The sequence below is a fragment of the Anomalospiza imberbis genome, chromosome 10 (assembly GCF_031753505.1).
Source record: "Anomalospiza imberbis isolate Cuckoo-Finch-1a 21T00152 chromosome 10, ASM3175350v1, whole genome shotgun sequence".
Taxonomy (NCBI): Eukaryota; Metazoa; Chordata; class Aves; order Passeriformes; family Viduidae; genus Anomalospiza; species Anomalospiza imberbis.
Window position 1 is genome coordinate 109,765 of NC_089690.1, and position 20,795 is coordinate 130,559.

At 38.4% G+C, this 20,795-nt stretch overlaps 1 protein-coding gene across 5 annotated transcripts; it reads right to left on the minus strand.

Moving 5' to 3' along the window:
* Positions 1 to 2: 2 nt before the first annotated feature.
* On the minus strand, positions 3 to 19,757 carry CP (ceruloplasmin). Of its 5 annotated transcripts, XM_068200085.1 has the most exons (20): positions 19,739 to 19,757; positions 17,451 to 17,620; positions 15,587 to 15,831; positions 14,454 to 14,666; positions 13,779 to 13,952; positions 12,954 to 13,208; positions 11,573 to 11,738; positions 10,490 to 10,629; positions 9,741 to 9,881; positions 9,407 to 9,618; positions 8,750 to 8,900; positions 6,964 to 7,176; positions 6,447 to 6,654; positions 5,140 to 5,279; positions 4,545 to 4,673; positions 3,879 to 3,985; positions 2,952 to 3,168; positions 2,181 to 2,320; positions 1,607 to 1,769; positions 543 to 835 (listed from the first exon to the last, which is right to left on the minus strand). In XM_068200085.1, exons 2-20 carry the CDS (start codon positions 17,603 to 17,605, stop codon positions 792 to 794), a joined length of 3,213 nt encoding a protein of 1,070 aa, XP_068056186.1. In that variant the 5' UTR covers positions 17,606 to 17,620; positions 19,739 to 19,757; the 3' UTR covers positions 543 to 791. The 5 variants fall into 5 exon arrangements, with proteins under 5 accessions (XP_068056187.1, XP_068056186.1, XP_068056189.1 ...); XM_068200086.1 differs by lacking the exons at positions 543 to 835; positions 19,739 to 19,757 and adding an exon at positions 3 to 520 and having other exon boundaries at positions 17,451 to 17,704; XM_068200088.1 differs by lacking the exon at positions 19,739 to 19,757 and having other exon boundaries at positions 15,587 to 15,686; positions 17,437 to 17,573.
* Positions 19,758 to 20,795: the final 1,038 nt, after the last annotated feature.

A 20,795-nucleotide genomic window follows, 5' to 3' on the forward strand; every position in this document is an offset into this window, starting at 1 on the left:
CCTAATTGTTCAGTTGTACAATACTATATATCTTTTCAGTGTGAAGCTATGGATAAAGTGATAACCAAATTCCTGTTTTCTGAGCATTTACTACAGACATACTAGTAAAATGTGACAGAATGATGACTGATACCCCAAATTTTGCTGTTACTCAGGGTTATTTGCAAACTTTAAAAAAAAAGTACATTTCATTAGCTCTTCCATGTTCGTCAGCTGCTAAATAACATGCCATCACCTAGAATATGTGTTGCTTGCAAGATACTGTTTTCATTTACAGAAACATATTTATAAGCTGTTACATCCATTCATCTGTCTTAGTCTGTGGCTCTTTTCTTAGCCATGGCCACTATGCGAAATCTTCCAAACTGTGTAGAGATGAGTGGTCCAGAAGAGCATTTTCCAAGAAATTAAGGTAGACCTTGGAGGATCACTGTGTTAAAATGCTTTCATCATTCTTGAGTGCCTGGCATGCCTTTACACTTGAACTGATTGTACAATCTTGGGAACAGAGACAGTTAGTCTAGAAGGAGAAAACAAGAGACAGTTAGTCTAGAAGGAGAAAAATAGCTTTATGTTACATTTCATCAAAAGAATACTCTGTGCGTGCAGCCAGCAGAGTCCAAAATGAGAGGATCCAAGTGCCTTCTGGACATTGTGAGTTAGATTTAAAAACAACTTTAAGGTGCAATGTAGGGTACAATTTAATGCAGTCTAGATGGCTAATAATAAAAAAAACCAATGTACTGCTGATCCAAGTTGAAAGTCTATTTTTACATGTTTTCTTTGTACTCTTAAATTAGCCTTATTATTGTCTGGACATCTGGCATAACATAGTCTGTAAATGAGTTTTAGTGGTTATAAAACAGAATTAGGTTCTGTTTCATATTCCATTGTTTCATCAAATAGAATTAGATTTTAGTTTAACAATGCATTCTGTATTTTTTAGTATAGCTATAAATGTAAATCATATGGCTGTATATATATACATACATCACATATTTTGAACTCTTTCTACTGTTCTCTTTCTCTCAATACCTGTTATGCTCTGTCTTTTGAGTACTGAAAAATGATGGTTTTAAAATTGTATTAACTTTTTAGAATTAAGAACTTTTCTTCAAAATTCAAGATTTTTCACTGGTGACATTGCTAGACCAAGGTAATAGTAAAGCTACAACACGCCCTTCAGAAGGTAAACACTATTTTAGTTTTTCATTACTTCAGGTGTTCGGGGATGATGAATTCAGCTGTATTTATCAGCTTTCCTTGTTTTGAACCAAGATTGAGATGAAGTCTGTCTCTACTGACACTTCTTGGGTACAGAAATGCTCTGTCTCATGAAGAATTCTTTTTAAATAAAAAAAATCTGTCACTTACATTTCACGGATGAAGTAATAGTCAGTAATAGTCAGTTATCATCCAATCCTTTAACTACTTCATTTTCCTGAACAGTGCTGAGGGAAGTATGACCATGTTGCTTGCAACATCTTGGCTTCTAGAAATGGAATATTGCTGGGTGCCTGAACTGGTTCTAAGTATGCTGTTCTGCCTGTGAGCCCCATTGTGCATCTTACGACATAACGAACATTACTGAGCTAGGTGCTCTTACCTTCCTTTGGGAGCACAGTGTAGGTCGCTTCCATGCCAGCATGGATGTGGTCAGTAACGTGACAGTGTAACAGCCAGGTTCCAGGGTTCTCTGGCGTCATTTCCACAGTCTGAGATGTCCCAGGGAACAGATCAAAGACATCTGCCCGGTAAACCCCTGTTTGCTTCAAGACAAAAAGAAGCAACAGTTAAACTGTGTTAAACACACTTTCTGTGTATCATTTATACTGAAGCATCACTTTATACATCCACTTCCTGCTCCAAAGTTTAATAAACTAGCAACTAAGTGGAAATGAAGGAAAACGATAGCTTTTGTCTTACCACAGCATTGAAAAATTCACAGCTATCTTGTTGAAATAACTTCTGAGGTTACCAGTGAGCAAATGCTACTGGTAGATATTCTCTGCCTCTTGTATGTTGATCAAATACAGGTTTGAGGCATAAAACCCCTATGGTCAAAGTAAAAGCCCTGCTTAATATTGTAATATGACTTTTCACCATAGGTAACAGCCCTTGATATTTGACTTACCTCTCATTCTTAACACAGCAAGAAATAAGTGAAAAAGATCTGATACCTTGTAGTCAAAGCTGTGGCCATGGAAGTGTACTGTGTGAATGTCTATCTCATTGCCCATTCCCATCAGATACCAGCTGACATTATCTCCAACATGCATAGTCAGGCCATGCAGATTTCCAAACACCTTTCCATTAATGGCTAAAAAGAAGGAAAGTAAGACAGAGAAAACAGGTAAGATTTTGTGTATTGTGTATTGTTATCTCTAATATAATACAGAATGAAAGATTCGAAAGCCAATGCCAAGCAAAAGTAATAGTTTTGGAGGGCACATGATTAATGTTTATATTCTACATTAAACTAGAAAGAAAACGATAAAGAAAATTTCATTGCTATACATCATTGCTCATATTGCAGTTTTTAAAGAGCTGTGGGAATTGCAGATCTTTTTTAAATCAATCTTTGTAAAAGAGTAAGGTTTACAAAGGCATGCTTTCCCGATGCACATAGCCTTTCCAACATATCCAGAGCAGTTGTTTACTGACATCAAATCAGAACTTCAAATTTCATTTTTATTCTTTCTCTACTAAAACTTCAACATGGGAATATATTAGGGGGTTTTGTTGTTGATAAGAGTTTTTTTAACTTGTGAAAAAAAAGTCATTCACTGGCATTAACAGTGTTTTCAAACGGTTTGAGTAAAGTTTTTCAGGCCTTCTGTCCTGGAACTGGAAATTCAAGGGGCTGAGAAAGTTGAATTTACATGCACTACTTACAAATACATAATTTTGTAGATTTCGCAGAGCCACATGAACTAAATTGGGAAACATACCATGCATTTTATTACTTTCAAGGAATCCCTCATCCTCTTTGTCAACAAGGTGTGGGTTGGTAGAATACGTTTTAATGTTTTCATCCAAGTACCATGACTCATTTTCATCAAAAACCATAAAGAGAAGAGCAAACTGAACTTTCTTTTTAGTATGAAATGATGGCAGGTAATGTCTATGACACACAACGAGTGTGCCTATTAATCCACTGTAAGTGTCCTGAAATGACAAATGAAAACCCACATAATTGCAAGATGTAACTAAACAGAAGTACTTTTAATGACATACAGGAATCCTTTTGCTATCTTCACAGCTGTTAGTATCTGGGAATAAGGGCAGCCAGTGTCAAGCTAAGTTATTTCTCCACTGTTATATACTACCCAGGAATCAAGTTCAATGAAGACTACTTCCGTTTCATCTCCTGCGATAAACATTTTTTCCATATTAATTTACTGCTCCTTTTTCAAACTTTTTATAATTTTGACCTTCATTTCCATTCAAAATATACTTCCTGACACTATTTATATTTGTCGAGACAATGGAAGAATACATTCATTTCCATTAAAAATATTATGTTAAGCTAATTCATACTTGGTAAAAAATGTCAGAATTGTGTTTCATAGTTGCATTTTAGTTTTCCCACAAATGACTGATTAGATATTGAGCAAGCTATAAGGTGTTAGCTTTAAGAGGGGAATGTGAGATGATCTATACCAACAGCAGAACAGCCAGGAAGCAAAACCATGAATGTCTGTAGCATTGAATTTCTGCCCTGATGTTCTTGCAATTTGCCTTCAAGAAACATATAAATTCAAAGGTATGGTAATAGGGGAAATAACTTGGCAGAGAAAACAGAAAAAGTTTCAAACTCATCTCCTTTGACTATATCTATGTTGGAGACATGAACAAAACTGATATCAATAATATACCTTAACAATGTCCACTGTTGAATGGTATGCCCATGCAATACAATGTGAATCTCCTCTCCCAGGACTAGACCTCTCTGGGACTTTCCAGACATATATTTTTGTATCACCTGAATTAAATAAGTATCAATTAATTTTTGAAGTTTTCAGTGTGCTGACCTACAGATGGTCATCATTAAGTAGATGTTATTTCCATTTACAGCTTATATTTGTCTTGAAGTTCCCCTTCCTATTTACTGCACTGGCTAGCTGATGGTCCCTTCTGCAGATCCCTGATTCTTCTTGACAATGGTTTTGTATGTGTGTGAGTGTGTCTGAACTGTCCAGTTCACCATACTTAACAGTTGATTGTATATTTTGTAAAGATCACAGAGGAAATTGAGAAGTAATAGCATAAGCTATGTTTTCCCTATGGAGCCAAATCTGTTTGCATTCATGAAAGGTGTAGCCACATTGTGTTAAAAAATTACTGATCAGTCAAGGACTGGGATACACAGCAATAATAGGGTCATTTGAACTGTAGAAATATTTGTCATAATCAGCATCAAAAATTTAAGAACTTAAGGCAAGACAAACAAAAATTATGTCTTTACTGCTGTCTGGAAGCTTGCTAAATCTTACCAGAAGTCTTGATGTTACCTGCTGGAAATAAAAAGGGTGGTTTGATACCTGGGTTAGTTACAGCAACACCAGAACTGTCTGTTTTCACTCCGTGGGCATGGATAGAATAAGGTCTTGATGCTAAGTTCTTAAAAACTATTGTAATTTTATCTCCATTATTTGACACAAGCAGTGGCCCTGTTGGATTGAAAAGAAAGATTAACTTGGTTTTACAAAACATCAGAACAGACAGAGAGCCAGCTTGTTGTGTTCAAATTCACAACATTGGCTTATAATTCAGATGAAAACTGTATAATGTTCACTATGACATGCCAACTTGAGATGTTAAAGTTAGGCCTCTATGTCCCAAGTTCTGAGCACCTGCTGTGTACCTGAAGTCAGTTTGGATGCTGCTGCCCAGTTTCATGCTGACTTAGTTTCGCTGACCAGGCAGCAAACAATAAGGGTTTTTTCCCTTGTAGAGCAAGCAATGCTATCTTGCAGGGAAAGCACTACAGTAAAAGTAGCAGTTCCAAGTAGGTTTTCCATTTAGACTGAGGCAATTTTTTGTGGGTAGAACTGTACTCAGTATTATTCAAATAGTATATTTTGATTTGTGTGACTGCATTTTTTGCATTTTCAAAACTGAACATGATGACTTTACCTTGAATTTCCAGGTGCTGCTGCTCCTTTACTCTGCTTTTGAGAGTACTGAATGACTGATCGGTGTACTCACGATATACTACCTTTTTGTACTTTGAGCCAATGAATTTGTCATCTTTATTTAAAAATGGATTGCCAGGGCTGCCAAAAGAATAAAGAAATGCATTCCTCCATGTATTTTAGAACATCTTTTGCAGGTATGTCAATTAACTCAAGCAAGAATCTGGCTCAAAAGAAGTAATCTCATGAACTGAAAGAGTAATCTCATAAACTGCTAGTATCGTCAACATGAAAACATTCTTGTTAAGCTGAGAGGTTCCCCTTTAGAAGGTTAAAAACCCCACTATAAATAGGTCAAGCCTATGGTACTTGAAAAAAATGCTGAATGCTTGCCCTGGCAAATGCTTCGAATTGCACAAAGACACACAGCAACTTGCACACCAAAAAACAGAGCCTTTGGCAACTTCAGTGTATGTCTGAAATGAAGCCTAAAACTTGTAAAGCTGAAGTGCCTTGCTGACATTAAATGGGAGGGATTCTCTGCTGAGGTCAAGGGGGCTGGACGCCATATGAGGGGGAAAAAGTCTGGTAACAGCATAGTCCATATTACTTGTGCTTAGAATTATGTCAGAGTCCACTGGTATACAGGGCAAGGAAATGTACTATCAAACTAAGGAAAAAAGAAGAAAATACAATTAAGTAAATAACAAAATACGGTTATAATCTGTTACTCAAGTAATTCAGGTGGAACACAGAAATTCATCATTCTTGTTTAGCATTTTCTGCTAATTGGTGTGAATTAGTTTATCCAATCAGTTCTCTCTCATTGAGATTCAAATACTGGAAATAAAACACCAAGACAACAAGCTTCATGGTAAGTGGATTCAATCATGGACCTATCTTGTGCAAGCTCATGAAATTGAGAGGGGTCAAAAAGAACCTTACTCAGACTACAAATAAACATGAGACAGGACATAGTCATCATAGATAAGATTACAATGAACATTTTAAGCTTTCCACATCAAGGACTACCAACATGAGTAAATAACAAATGCACATGCATTATCCAGGATCCATTAGAATCTACACCTGTCCCACAGAAGATCTGTGCTATTTCTCAAACATTGTGCTGTCTGGCTCAGTTACATGGCAGCACTGCTGGGAAAAGAGAAATTAAAGTAAGCCCAAAATATATTTGTGAAAAGAAAGTGTGTCTAGAAATGTCTGGAAGAGGAAAAGGTTCAGAGAAGAAGGGAGTTGCTCCTTTGCTTTTTTTGCATTTTTTCCCCTGTGTATATTCAGAAGTACCTTTCCTCATGGTATTGATGCCGCTCAAATTCCCATGTCCTGTTAGGAGAATAGTCCCATTCAACTTCCACTGCAGCAATGTAGTAAATCTTTTCATGCAAATACGTAGATACATCTCCATTCCCCCAGTGGCATTTTTTCACTTTGTAGTTCTGTTTCATGCCCCCAGTGTAGTGGTCTGCTGTCAGGCAGGACACTTCAAAAACTCCTAGGGGTCATATAAGAAACAAAGACTTGAAGAGACTGAGACACAGGTTATTGCTCATATTAACTCCAAAATCTTTGTGCAGTATGGCTACTTGTAGTAATAAAATTCAGCTTACAAAGAAGCTAGAAAAATCAAGGATTTAGCATTAAGAACACATGTCCTTACAGTTTGGTGCCCTTCAAACACAGCTGTATACAGTTTTAGTACCAGGATCAACATACCAGCTACTTAAAGCTTGTCTCTATGCACAGAGCATGCATAGGTAACAGTTTCTGCATTAGTAACAGGATTTTTAAATAAGACATTTACCTTCAGAATCAGGCTTCATAATAGCTGTAAGAACTGTATGTGGAAACAGATTTGCTGTATCCCTTCTTGTTCCTTTAGTTACAAATGTGTTTTCTGAGAAGTATATCCCATGGACATCAACTTCTGAACCCAAGCCCATCAAATGCCAGGAAACAACACTTCCTTTACACATCTCAAGACCAGGCTGGTTTCCATACATATAACCATTAATGGCTATAGAAGAGTTGAGAAAGCAAAAGCCACCTTGATTAATATATTACTTAATTCTGCAATAAAGATTAATTAATAAACACTTCAGATGTAATGTCATGCCTTAGACTGACATAAATATCAATGATGAAATACTTTATCACATCAACAAAACTAAAGAATAAATTCAAGCAAAGCAACTTTTAAACCCCAGTGTTTAAAAATAATTTCCTTTTCAATGTCTACAGCACATATTGCTACCTTGGCCAACTGGAAATTTCCCTGCTTTCTACTCTCACATATACAGGATGCATAAAGGATCCTGTTTTATACCCTGCAACACCTTCCAGCTGTACAGTGGAGGCAATCAGAAGGGTTTTTTCTTTGAGTTACTAACCCTTTCTAGATAATCCTTTGCAAAACTTTCAAATCCTAGGCTCCTCAGGTACCACTGAATGCTCAGCACCAAGAGTTTGTAAACAGAAATGGCCCTGAGGGGATTTTTTTTCAAAAATGCCTAAAACAAATATGCTTAAAAATTAGGACTTACTGGCAGGGTGAGGGCCTGAGGGTAAAAATGTCTTTTTCATGTGAAACTTGAAAAACATTTCTGCAGTACTAAAACACAATCAGTGTGAAACTCAGTTCTGTCCTATGAAAGAAGCAAAGAGCCATTCTGAGGTGAAGTCCAGCTGGCAGATCGAGGGAGGGGATCCCTACCCTCTGCTCAGCACTGCTGAGGCCACACCTGCAGGGCTATGCTGCGTTCTGGGCTCCCCAGTATAGAAGACATGAACACGCTGGAGAGAGGGCAACAAAGGGCCACAAGGATGATGAAGGGACAAGAAACCACCTCTTCCTACAGGGAAAGGTTGAGGGAGCTGTGATGACCTTTCAGCCTGAAGAAGGGGCATCTAGGGGGATCTTACCCACCTGTACAGACACCTTCAGGGAGAATGCCAAGAGGATGGAGCCAGGCTCTTTCTTCCCAGTGGTACCCAGTGGTAGGGACAGAAGCCCTACTGACACTAACAGACACCAACTGACACACAGGAAACACTGTGAGGCTGACCAAGCACTGGCAGAGGCTGCCCAGGGAGATGGTGGAGTCTCCATCCTTGAAGGTATTCAAAAGTCATCAGGACATGGTCTTGGGCAAGTGGCTCTGGGTGAGCAGAATGTTGGACCAGGTGATCTCCAGAGGTCCCATCCAACCTCAACTTCTCTGTAACTCTGTGAAAAACCTCCTTTCAGCTACACCATCTGCAAAGCAGAGGTCAATTTTGTCTTGCTGCCTTGGTTGCACTCGTAGTGGTTGCATGCAGTCTGAAGACCTATTTTCTCCTTCTATCGGCTCAAAGTGGTATCATCATGCTAAATCCTCAACTGCCATGCAACACATTGAACAGCTGGCATTATACTTTGAACTATCACATTTGGTTGAAACTGAACTGCACTGAAATGTTTTGGGTTTTTTTCCACTGGAAAGGAACGAAATGTCTCTGCACTATACAGCTTTCCTGCCTCAAACATGAAACCATTAAAGTAAAAACCTTACTGCAGAAATTAATATTTCAATAACTAATAATTTTCTTACAGTGCATTTTGTTAGACTCTTGGAAGTCTTCATCATCTTTGTCAATTTTATCAGGACTTAGTGTAAACATCAAAATATTATCATCCAAATACCAGCTCAGATTCTCATCAAATACTGTGGCAAGTAGAAAAAACTCCATGTTCACATTTTTCTGTTGAAAAGAAATAGTAGAAGGGAAAATAGAAATGAATGAACAGAAAAAAATCAGGGGAAAAAATCCTATGTTGTAATAATTTATGAGTACAAATCACAAAATAGAGTAAATGCATACATTGATACTTCATTTTGATAATCTCAAAGCTCCGTAATTGCTGTATCTGGTAACTAAGTATCTACTGCTAATGTTCTTTCTATCAGCAGGGACCACCTCTGGAAGTGAGTTTGTATTTGACCTTTAAAATCCCTACATTTTCCTAGAGATTCTCATCATAGCTGAGGCTTGAATGCCAGCAGCTGCTCATGACAGTGGTGTTTTCACATAGCAGTGACTGTCTATCTGGAGCCAGATTGAAAACCACTCCCACTTTCTTCATGTTGTTTATTCCCCTTAGGACTTGGGTGAAACTGTAATGTGGAGAGGAGGTGGTGCAGTCTGGGAAGAGAAAGCAGATTCAGCTGTGAGGATGCAAATGTTTCCATTTTTCTTCTTTGACTGACCTGTTTCCCAGAAGAAAGCAGAGCTCCTTTCCTGCACACTAGGAGAGGACCTACAAGGCCAGAACTGGTGTCTCTGACTGCATCCACAGCTGAGTAATAAAGCCAGGTTAAACAGTCTGGGTCTTGCTCTGTGGGACCCACATCTTCTGGCACGTCCCATTCATATGTAAATGTGGTGCCGGGACTCACATGAGAGGCTGGAGATTCGGTACCTATTACAGAAATCAGCATTGGGAATTATGCCAAGTGCACATTCTTTCTTTTCTCGCCTGTAACACATGGGCAGGTAAGACGGTGAGTGCTCGGATGCCGCAGCACCCCGCCCGCGGCTCACCTGTGGGGGCGGTGCCGAAGCGCGCCCCGGCCCCGCTCCTGCGGTAGCTCACGCCGTGGGGCTGGATGCTGAACGGGCGGCTGGCGTTGTTCCGGAAGGTCACCCTGATGCGCTCACCCACTTCAGCCCTGATTACAGGTCCTGGAAAAGTGTACACGGTCTAATTATGGGATATTTCTATTAAAAATATGATATTTCTATCAAAAATGTGATATTTCTATCATATTTCAATCAAATGGTGTACAGGTCACCATGAATTTATGCCATTCAGTGGCTGGCTGCTTTTTCCCTTGCACAAGGAATGCCCCTGGACCTCTGTGGCCACAGACCAGGTCCCTGGGTCTGAATCACACAACAGCCCAGCAGCAACCAATCCCTGTTCACGTGGAGGCCCAGTGACTTTCAGGACAGTTTCCTCCCTTTGGAAAGCCATTTACAGACATTAGCACCAACCCGTGCCAGGAGCAGCAAGGTTATCAATAGAACTAGATCTGCCTGGCCTGGCTTTGTAATTAAGAGCTTGACCTTTGGAGACCATGGCATGCTCCTACAGGGAAGCTGGGTACCATGACAGTGTTGTGTTCAAGAGCTTCTTTACACCTTGGGGGAAACCACAGGCACTAGCGACTGCTGGAGGCAGGGAGAGCTAAGGGCTTCTCCTTGGAGGTGGGGGCACTGCTCGCTAACCAGTGGAAGTGACTGTTTACTCTCATAAATCTTTGACATGAAAAAATTTTAGACTCTCTTACCTAGGAGTCCAAGATGTGCTTCCTCTGCAAGTCTTTTTTTATGTTCAGTGAAAGAACCATCTGTGTATTCTTTGTAAATTGCTTTTTTGTAGGAGCCACCAATTCTTGTTTCACTTTGTTCAAAAAAGATCTGAGATTCACTGTGTAAAAGAAATTGCAAGAGATGCAAACACTTCAAGTCAAAATGCTCAGTTGTAAAAAGGCAGTCAGACCTTAATCCTGTTTCCAGAGCTATGGCATGCTGAGTTTTTCTTGTGGGTTTCTTTTAAGTGGTATGGTCACACACTTATATGCAGTGACGTAGAAGATGTGCAGGAATCCATTATCCTTCAGTAACTTCTGAGCTGCCCTTACAAAGCCAGTATGCTTAGAGACTCATTGACGGTGATTTCTAGTCAACATTTTGTAACCTTGAATTGATTCTTCTTTTAATTAGAAGTTACAAAAAATCAACAGGAGCATATACAAACACCAAGAATATGTAACATCTATATACAAAGTGAGACGATTCCGTCAACACTTCTACTCTTTAAGAATGGACATTTCAGTGTTTTCCAAGCACTATTCAAGACACTGAACTGTGCCTCAATGCTTGTGGAAGAGGTAAGTATGCTTTAACTCACAGATGAAAAACTTGAGGAATCAATGTATTCAGTGTATCCAGTTCTTAAATCTGTAAACACAGTGTAAAGGGCAAAGCTATCTCATGCAATCTGTTTCCTAGATGAGATACCATTAGCATGAGTTTCATCATCTAAGGCAATGGTCATGATCTCCTGCTTTGTTCCCTAACTCAGAATAATCAACCATCTTGAATAATCAGGACTCACAGCCTATATATGACATAATAATTAATCTTAATCACAGTGAAATGACTAACATAGCAGCAAAATTTAAGGTAAGATTACAAGGAAAACAAATGACCTAATTTGGTCTGATATTTATTCTAGCATTAATATTTAAGCACAGATGAGGACAATGAGCAATTATGCTTAAAAGTCAGTTCTACCATATGGCTTACCTTATTTAGCATGCTTAAATAAATTCTTCTTGGAAAATAAAACTTTAATTAGAGGCATTTACCTGTCAACAATTAATTCTTGTCCCGTAAAATGGTTCAGTGCAGATGGGCCGTAATTCCAGATGATCTCTTCAGCAGCAAGGAAGTACTGTCTTATCTTTGTACTCTCACTGTGACCTGGTGTGGCTTTCTTACAATCTTCTACTTTAAAAAGGGCCTGCATACCACCTGGGAAAAAAAGAGGTAGAGAAACCTAGGGAGAAGGAACTGCATTTTGTTTCCTCTTTCCCTGCCTCCAAGAGCTCTTCTGTTCCCTAGACAATTCCCACACCATTGATGGATATGCAAATCACAAAGTGGAAGATAAATGCTATAAAAGAAGGTGTGCCAGCTGAGCTAGGATATAGAAACATAGCCGTGGTATCCACAGCAGGCAGACAAGTGTGGTAAAGGGCATTCTGCTTGTAAAGCTGCCACTGGCATGGTGGAGAAGATTAGGGTCGAGTGGACACAGTGCTGTCCATGAACCATTCAGCCAAGGTCAGGTGTTACCAGACTGACCATCCTCTATCTAAATATAATCAACAACTTACTTGTGGAACTCCCAAGTCTGCATCCTAAGGGAAGCAGTTAGCAAATCTGCTTGCTGGAGACACAAATAATACAGTGAAGAGAGCCCTTTTACAGCTATAAATCAGGCCAATTTGTAGGGTTTAAATCTTGGCCAGAATGCCTTAGCCATATCAGGATATTGCTTGATCCGATAAAGCTTGGAACCTCTGTGTAATCGAATCTGTAGGTTAGACACTTCTTTTTGTTTTGGAGTTTTCAAATATTGGAGAATGATTTTCAGTTCTGTGTTCTTTCCCACTTCTGTGACAAATTACTTCTCTCACTTACAGGAATATCGATAATTCAAAAGCTTGAAATTAGCTTCTTAGTATTAAATATGGCTATTAAAACTGAAAATACATGATAATACAGGGAAGAGAAAAGAACATCTCTGTTTATTCATGAATGTACTTTCCAGAACATGTATTTGTCAGCAGGCAAGTTATCCTGCCTGTCCTGTGCCCCTTGTTAAAGATGAAATGAGCCCCAACTTTTTTGCTGGCAAACAGAAAATTGTGGTTAGTTATCTCCAGCAGGAGGCAAACATCATGCTGGTTTTTTTGCCCAAACGTGAGGCTTGCAAAAATGCAGCTGTGCTAATTGCTGCCACCTGCTGATGATGTCCATTAGAGAAAAGACTCCTTTGATTCCCCTGGCTACAGGCTCAAACCCATCTAATGAACTTGTAGGCATTTCAATTACTCTCAGAGTTTTTTTACCTAGAGGAGAATATTGCCTGGCATATCACCAGGTCAAGAGTCCTGCAAAAGTGACTCAGTAAACTCTTAGCTCAAGCTAAAAAAATTCTGATCACTGAGACTTGTACTGTACCTTCAATATGGTCATTCACTTGGCAGCTGAGCAGCCATTCCCCAGGGCTCCTTGGTACCATGACAGCATCAATGAATGTGGCTGGGAAGAGGCTGATGGTGTCAACTCGATGATGCCTTTCTATTAAGGTCTGTCCATGAAAGTAGGCTGAATGGATATCAGCTTCATTACCCATGCCAAAAAGATGCCATTTTATCTTATCTTCCACACACATTGTGAGGTTTGGGAGGTATCCATACATGTACCCATTGATTGCTAAAATAAATGTTATTTATTACAGTTAACTTCACAGACCTTAGGGTGTTTTCTTCAAATGCAGGTATCATACAACCTACATTGCTCTATTCTTCAGAATAGAAAGAGCTTCAAAAGAAAGCTCCACACCTTTGAAAATCACTGTCAGTATCAGACACGTTTCCTCTACATCGCTATGATTCTGGAATGCATGCCAGAGCTAGAGGTATCTTATTTATTTACACTAACAGTAAGAACTGTTTTTCTAAACTATGAAATTATAGTACAGAGCTCAGGACTAAGAAAGAAAACAAAGTAACACAACTCTGTTTAGAATACCTGGGAAAATTACACTGGCAAAGAGCTTCTTGGCCCCTAAGAATTTTATATCACAACTACAAAGATTTGATTGTACAATACTTGCCATCACAATTTAATTTTTTAATTTTTATTTAAAAGAATCTGTCTTAATTCTCTAAGAAAAATACCTGATTAAAAAAAAATCGACAATTCATCTTTAAAAGAGATAAGACAGAAAAATATTACTTCATGATATCAGTGACAAGCAACATTGATATAATGTTTTCTCACAGTGCATTTTATTGCTTTCCTGGAAGTCTTCATCATCTTTGTCCACTTTGGAAGGCTCAAAACAGTATGTTCTGATATTGTCCTCTAGATACCAACTGAGATTTTCATCCACCACAGAAAACATAAGGATAAATTCGGCATCAAATTGTTGAGCAGTTTCTTTATCCATTGTATCTGAAAAATAAAGCAGTATATTCACAATCTTTGGTAACTGACAATTTTCTTTGTCAGTTTTAACTCTCTTCTCAGTAGGGCTGGACCCTGTTTACTTCATGTTTTGACTCTTTCCTTGAGCATGACTGTATACATAAGCTTACAGAAACACTTAAGAAATGAAAAATCCCTTTTGATAGATTCTATAAAATTACTGAGAATAAATACTGCATGTTAATCTCTTTCTTATATTAGTATTTACAATTCCTTGTACATTGCACATCTCACTCATCCGGATTTGTGAATGAAGTCTTCTGCAAATCATATTCACTCTCATACACAAAATCAAACTACTTCTTACACTATTAAAGGCAGCTGATTGAGAAGACCAAAAGCAGTTATTTCATAATCAGTTGTAATCTTCTCCTCTTCCAGGAAGCTATTTCACTTACATTTATCAATGATAATTATCAATCACCTTGCATATGTATTTATTTACTCACTTATTTATTTATGGTTTACCTTTCCTGCAAATTATTAAAGGCCCAACAAGCCCTGAGGCAACATCTCTTGGAGCATCTATGTGGGAGTGGTAAGCCCTGGTTATGCAGTCTGCATCTGCTTCAGCTGGACCTTGATCTTCTGTCACATCCCATGTGTAAGTGTACTGGCCTCCAGGCTCCACAGCATCATCTCGCTTTTGCAAATCTTTGGTGGTGTCAGGATAAAAAGCGCCTGAAGAATTCCACACAGTCACCATTACCATAGCCATTCACAATAGGTGTTAGGATAGCACTTGCCATGCTGAAAGTTGACTACATGCTGCAGCAAAATGGACTGAACATCTGAACACAGGTTAAAAACCCACAACTTTTAAATCAGATGAGTAGATGTTTTTTCTCTTTAGGAATCTTTTCCTTTGCTTTTGAAGTCCATAGGAGTACTTCGATTAATGGCCCATTAAAGTTAGTCTTAATTTATTCGGAGGGGACTATGTGCTTCTTGTAAAAAGATAACAATTCAAATATTTGTAAAACATTTGTTAAATATTAATCTTGGAAACTGTTCTAAAAAATTGCATATGCCCTGAAGGAATACAGGTGTTGCTGGAATGACAGCAACAGAAAAAAATTCCAAAAAGTGTACTACATAATTCACAGTTTTGATCCAACAGAGTATGTCTCTATCAAGGCACATACTAGTTGTAATGAAAACATATTACTAAGCAGTACCTGTTTATCCATTTTAAGAAATTCCTGTGCATCTTATATACCATATACATAAATTTAGTGTTAAGAACTTGGAACAGTACATTATTACTGTTAACAATGTCTTCCTCACAGCATCAAATTTTTATATACCCTCCATACCTGAATTTCTTATATACCTTTATACCCTCATTGTGGTTGAAACACAAATATTCTTATTTCAGGTAAAATGTTGATCTAAAATTGCCTTCTTCACAAATTCCACTTTTGGCTTTGTATCTTACTCTTGAAAAATTATCAATCTTAGCTCCTATTTTAAATTGATTGTGTCCTAATTTAAATCTGTTTTTACTTGACCAGTCTTCTCTCTGATGGAAGAATACCACTTACACTCAGAGGGACGATTAATTTTTAATAAATTTTGGTCCAGCATGGCATCAAGCTTACCTTCATTTTCTTTTGTGTATCTTACACCATGTGGATGCAGCGTGTAGTTTCTGGAAGCAAAGTTTTTCAAGTGAATAGTAATGGAATCTCCAACTTCTCCCTTAATTATAGGGCCCAAAAAACCCAGCCAGGAAGGTTTGTCAACTATCACATCATATAAATGATTGGTATACTGAACGTAGATAGCCTTCTTGTAAGTGTTTCCTATCCTGTGTGGTCCTCTTTTGAGAAAGACTTCAGCATGCCTGTAAAGAAAACACACAAATGCATCTGTCATGTGATTTTTAATTAATAGTCTCAAATAAAGACCAGGTCTCTGCAGGGCTATGCACAACTACATGCAAGCCTTTTGGTGAAATAAGTTAATACTGCCCAAAAATGCAAAGCATTTTCTACAAGGTGGAGTATTTTTTCCACATATGGGGAAGGAATTGTAGGTGCCTTGGCAAGTGCAGGTCTGAAGTGTAATTAAAATGCTGGTCCAGAGCTCCACTTGGAGAGAAAAGGCTCAGTTGCTGTAATTCTGAGTGCATGAGGGTCTTGAGCTTCAACCTAAATTGAACATGTATGGTACAGCTCTTCTTGGACCATTTAAACTGCTACCATTTAGTTGTAAAGTATTCCTTCTGCACTGTGTTTTTCCCTGCCCCTATAAACATCAATCTCTACACAAGCACATCCTCAAAAAGTGTCCAGGAGGAGAAGGGGAATCAGAGAAGCTGACACTGAAAAGTACAATACAAGGGACTGGCTCCATTGCAGGCATACAACCACTGAAAACCTGAAATTAATGTATCATGCTGCCTGTCACCACATGGGGTGACGGGGAAAGTGCGGTGTAAGTGCAGTGAACAGCAGTGGTTTGTTGTATTAAAACACAGCTCTGCAATTCTCAGACAGGATGCCCTGTTTCCACCCCCAATCAGCCTGCTGAATCCCTGGCAGTGTCTTACACCTCACAAAGTCTGTGAGTGAAAAAATGAAAAGCTAACTGCTTCATCTCACACCTGATTGAGTGGCAGGTTATGGCTGAGGTCCTCACTAAAGAAAACAAACCACAGGAAATCTTGCAATCCCTCATCCACAGACTAAATGAGGACCGCATTTTTGAGATTTCTGATTTTCTAATTTCTGATTTCTCGCATCATTGTTTTTGCCTTGATACAGTCCTATATAATTTTAAACACACTGAAAAAAGAGACTAAAGGAACAGTTTTCTTCTCTCAAATATTTTCCTGATGCCTTTTATATCTGGATTTTCTTTATTGATTATTCAGACCTCCAGAATGCTTCCCCCTCCTCATCCTACATATCTTCAGCCTACTTACTGCTCTCACTTTGCACTGGACCCTCTTTGCCTTGTAACAAGCAACCCAGCTCCTCCACTGTGGGTGGAAGTACCCAGCTGTGCTTCTGCACCAGTGAAAACCATCCCTGCCAAAAATGAATAACTAAAAAGGAAACCTGTGCTCAGTAGGAAAGTTTTAAATTTGTAATTTGTTTTTAAATTTGGCAATTCTGCATTTAAAACCAGAAATCATCTCTTCAGCCCGAGCACCTTAGACATTCAAAATTAAACACCATTAGACATTCAGGGTCTTATTCTAGTCTCTACTTAGTAAATATTTCATTACAACAAATTCACACTCTACTGTATATTCCAATGCTTTGAATTAGCAGGACATAGGAATGCAATTCTCAAGCAAGCCAGGAAAAAAATCAAAATACCCTTACATATGTGACGGAAAACCCACTGACACCAAGACTCATTTCACTGCCTTCACGAGGTTTGCAGTACAGCCCTGGTGTCTAAACCAGATGAAGTTGTAAAATAAAACTCAACCAGTGACATTGCTTTACTTACTCTTCTTCTGCAAAAAGCTGCCCAGAGATGGCACTGGCATTGCCAGGTGCATAGTTCCAGACAGTCTCTGTAATGCCAATATAGTACTCCCGGTTCACTGCCCCAACGTGGCAACAGCAAGAAACCAGCAAGCAGATTAGGAGAAATAGCTTCATTTTGCATTCATGGACCTTGTGGAAAACATGAAATGAAAACACAGGACAGACACATGCAATTTCCTTTTATATGTTCCTATCTCTCCTACTCCCCACATCCTTACCTCCCCCTCCCTGTTCCTGTTTGCTTTTGTGGAAACAATAAAAGCAGTTGCACAATGTCTCTGTGTGTCAAGAGCAAACAAAATATTCTGGTAACTTCATCGGTTCAGAAAAGCAAAGATTTTTTTTCTATTTCTGCCAACCTACAATCACACAAAATAGCATTCAGATTGTCATAGAGTGCAAATCTTGTCACTGAATTGAAAGCAGATTTAAATGGATTTACAGACTTAAGCTCATTACATTCTTCACTATCTTTATCACTCTCTCTACAGCTTGTATACTCCTGAGAAAATAATCCTATGTTATGTGGCACAAGAATACAATTTCTCAAGCACACTGTGAAAAATTCTAAGTAACACTTTTTCCCTATGTATCTGCTCTGCATTGACACAATGAGCCCAAGCTGTGCCTGCTCTTGTCTGTTCATACCACCAAACTGGTGTGGCACAAGTAGAAAAGGGAGGACTGAGGTCACTGGGACCAGTATGCCCACCAGGGCATGCTTGGGTTAGCTCTGCTACCCACCACAGTTCCCTTAGAAATGTAATTTTAGCACAGTGTGGCACATATTGCTAGAGATGGAAAGGATCTAGCAATCCTAGCATCCATTCATGGATGGAGGTAGGGAGGTTTGCGTCCACTTTCCAAGCAGTTTTATTACTGCAGAAATGAGGCTCAGAAATTCCACAAAATGACCCCGCTATGTTATCTTCCTCCTAGTCTGTTGCCGGACAGGATAAGCCCCATTCTTCAATGATTAAGACATAAGATCCAGATAATCTTAACTGTTACCATTATCTAAATGCACTACCCAGTGCCAAAAGCTTCTTTTTCATTATTCAAGTTCTGTAAACATTTTGAATTGGTCTCACTGAAAAATAAGAACAAAATTGGATCTCAAACATGGAACACTTAAAAACCACCTAAAGTTTGCAATGGCACTTTTTTGAGTATATATCTATCACAAGGTGGTTATGTCTGAAGCTTTAGGCATAAAAAGCCACCTGCGAACATCTATTAAAGAATATGTGTTTTCAGTCACTTGGGAATTCTTAAAAGCCGTCATCTATGCTTGGAGCACTGACACAATTACATTCATTCTAAATTAAAATTACAATTTTCCATTGTATGGCAACATAAAATTATCTGTAATAAGCAGGATATCCCTTGCACTTATTTTAATACTGGGCAGAAAAATTATGATTATTTTGGATAGAAGACTAAGATTCAGAATATAACGAAAATATAGCAGTTTTCTTTTAATGACATAAAAATCTAAGTCTTGTTCACCAGGACTATGGTATAAGATAATTCACAAATTTTAATCACTATTCTTATCAGTCACTGTCAGACTATTTAATTTCTTCATATTTCTACACATCTGGATTAAATGAAGGATTCTACTGCTCTCTAAATGACAAAGCCAAAGCTGACAATTTGAAATCTGCCCAAATCTATGATGAAATTCTGGAGTTTCACAGGTTGATGTCACATGTTCAAAATTATTTCTGTAGGGATTTTTTTTCCTTTGCCACAGATGAAGATAAGTAGTGCAGTGGAAAGATCACCTTATCGGGGTTGCATATGCCCCATTTGTAAATTAGGTGAGGTAAAAACAAGAAAACTTTTATCTTTTTTAAAAATACTTTAATTCAAAGTTATTCCTTCCTAAATAAATTGTTAATGACTATGTAGGTTTTTGATATAATTTTGTTCAGATTTCCATTTGATTGAGGAAGAGAAAAAAAAACCACACAAGAAATACCCTTGAAATCTCCACATTTATTTGAGGGTAAAAATATAAGCTTTATTTTGCCTTACACAGCTGAATACTCTAAATTACTCTTCCTTGATTTGCAAAAGAGCTGAATGTTTTCCTTATGAAAAAATATAACAAAAACTTCTGACAGGCAATATTTTCCACTCCTGCTTTTAATCACACCTCCCCCAAACTTTCAGATTATCTGTATGCCTAAACACACTCCTCTTACCTTTTTCTTAAGGAACTCAAAAAACTGACCAAAGTACCTCAGCTTCTCAAGTCTGTATTATCTTCAGAGGCTGTCTGAAAAGCAGGAACTTCTCTCAGGACCTAAATAAAAAGACCCTATTTAATTGGTCAAATTATGAGTCTGCAGTTTGGTGTCATTAATACCCCTTAATTGTTTTAAACCATAGTACCTCACTTGTCATATTGAGGATGCTGAAATATTCTGACTGTTTTTGAAATCCCCAAAATTGCATTGGAAAGATGAAGCCAATATTTTACTTCAAAAATTTTCCTTGAAAGAAAAGAATAAATAAACCCCCAAATGGAATATTCTGACAAAAGGTCACATATATATTCATATTCATAAGATATGCATATCATATATATCATATATCTCATATGTATCATTCATAAGGTCACACAGTGAGGCTGAGTTGAACCCCCACCATTTCACAATTCCCCATTTGAATGATGTGTGTCTGTTGCCTACTGCCCACACTGCTGCTCTGGCTGCCTGTAAACCTCTGCAGTTAAACACCATTTAAAGAGCTGGTGCAGCCCCATTCATCCTCTGCTGTTCTATGTGGAAAACCCCTCTATCCATAATGGGAACAATCAGGAAATTGTAGTTTAGCAAGAGTCACTTTTACCTACTCAAATATTAATATACTCCAAAAATATAAAAAAATATTAGTATACCCTATACATGCAAAGGTGTGGATGGGGCTCCAGAGTATTTTACTACAAAACTGAATGTCTACTGTGATTTTCAGCTGCAGGCTTTTAAACGAATGGCATTACTGTCCCAGACACAGAAGCCTGATACTCTGGCAGAATGCACTGGCTGTGGGGGACAAATAATGCTTGAACTCTTACTGCAGATTCAGCACTAATTCCTCTCTGCCGGGAGTTTATAAACTCATATCCGCAGATTTCTTCCTTCTGTGCCTGGGGTGTTTTACTTGGGGATTTCAGCAGGCAGGATGTGCATTTCATGTCCAGGAACTCTTGCGCAAAGAAGGGTTTTTCCACATTCCAGCACAGCGCAAACCTTGTCGTGGCCCTTGCTTCTCCCTGTTGAATGAGGTCTGTGCT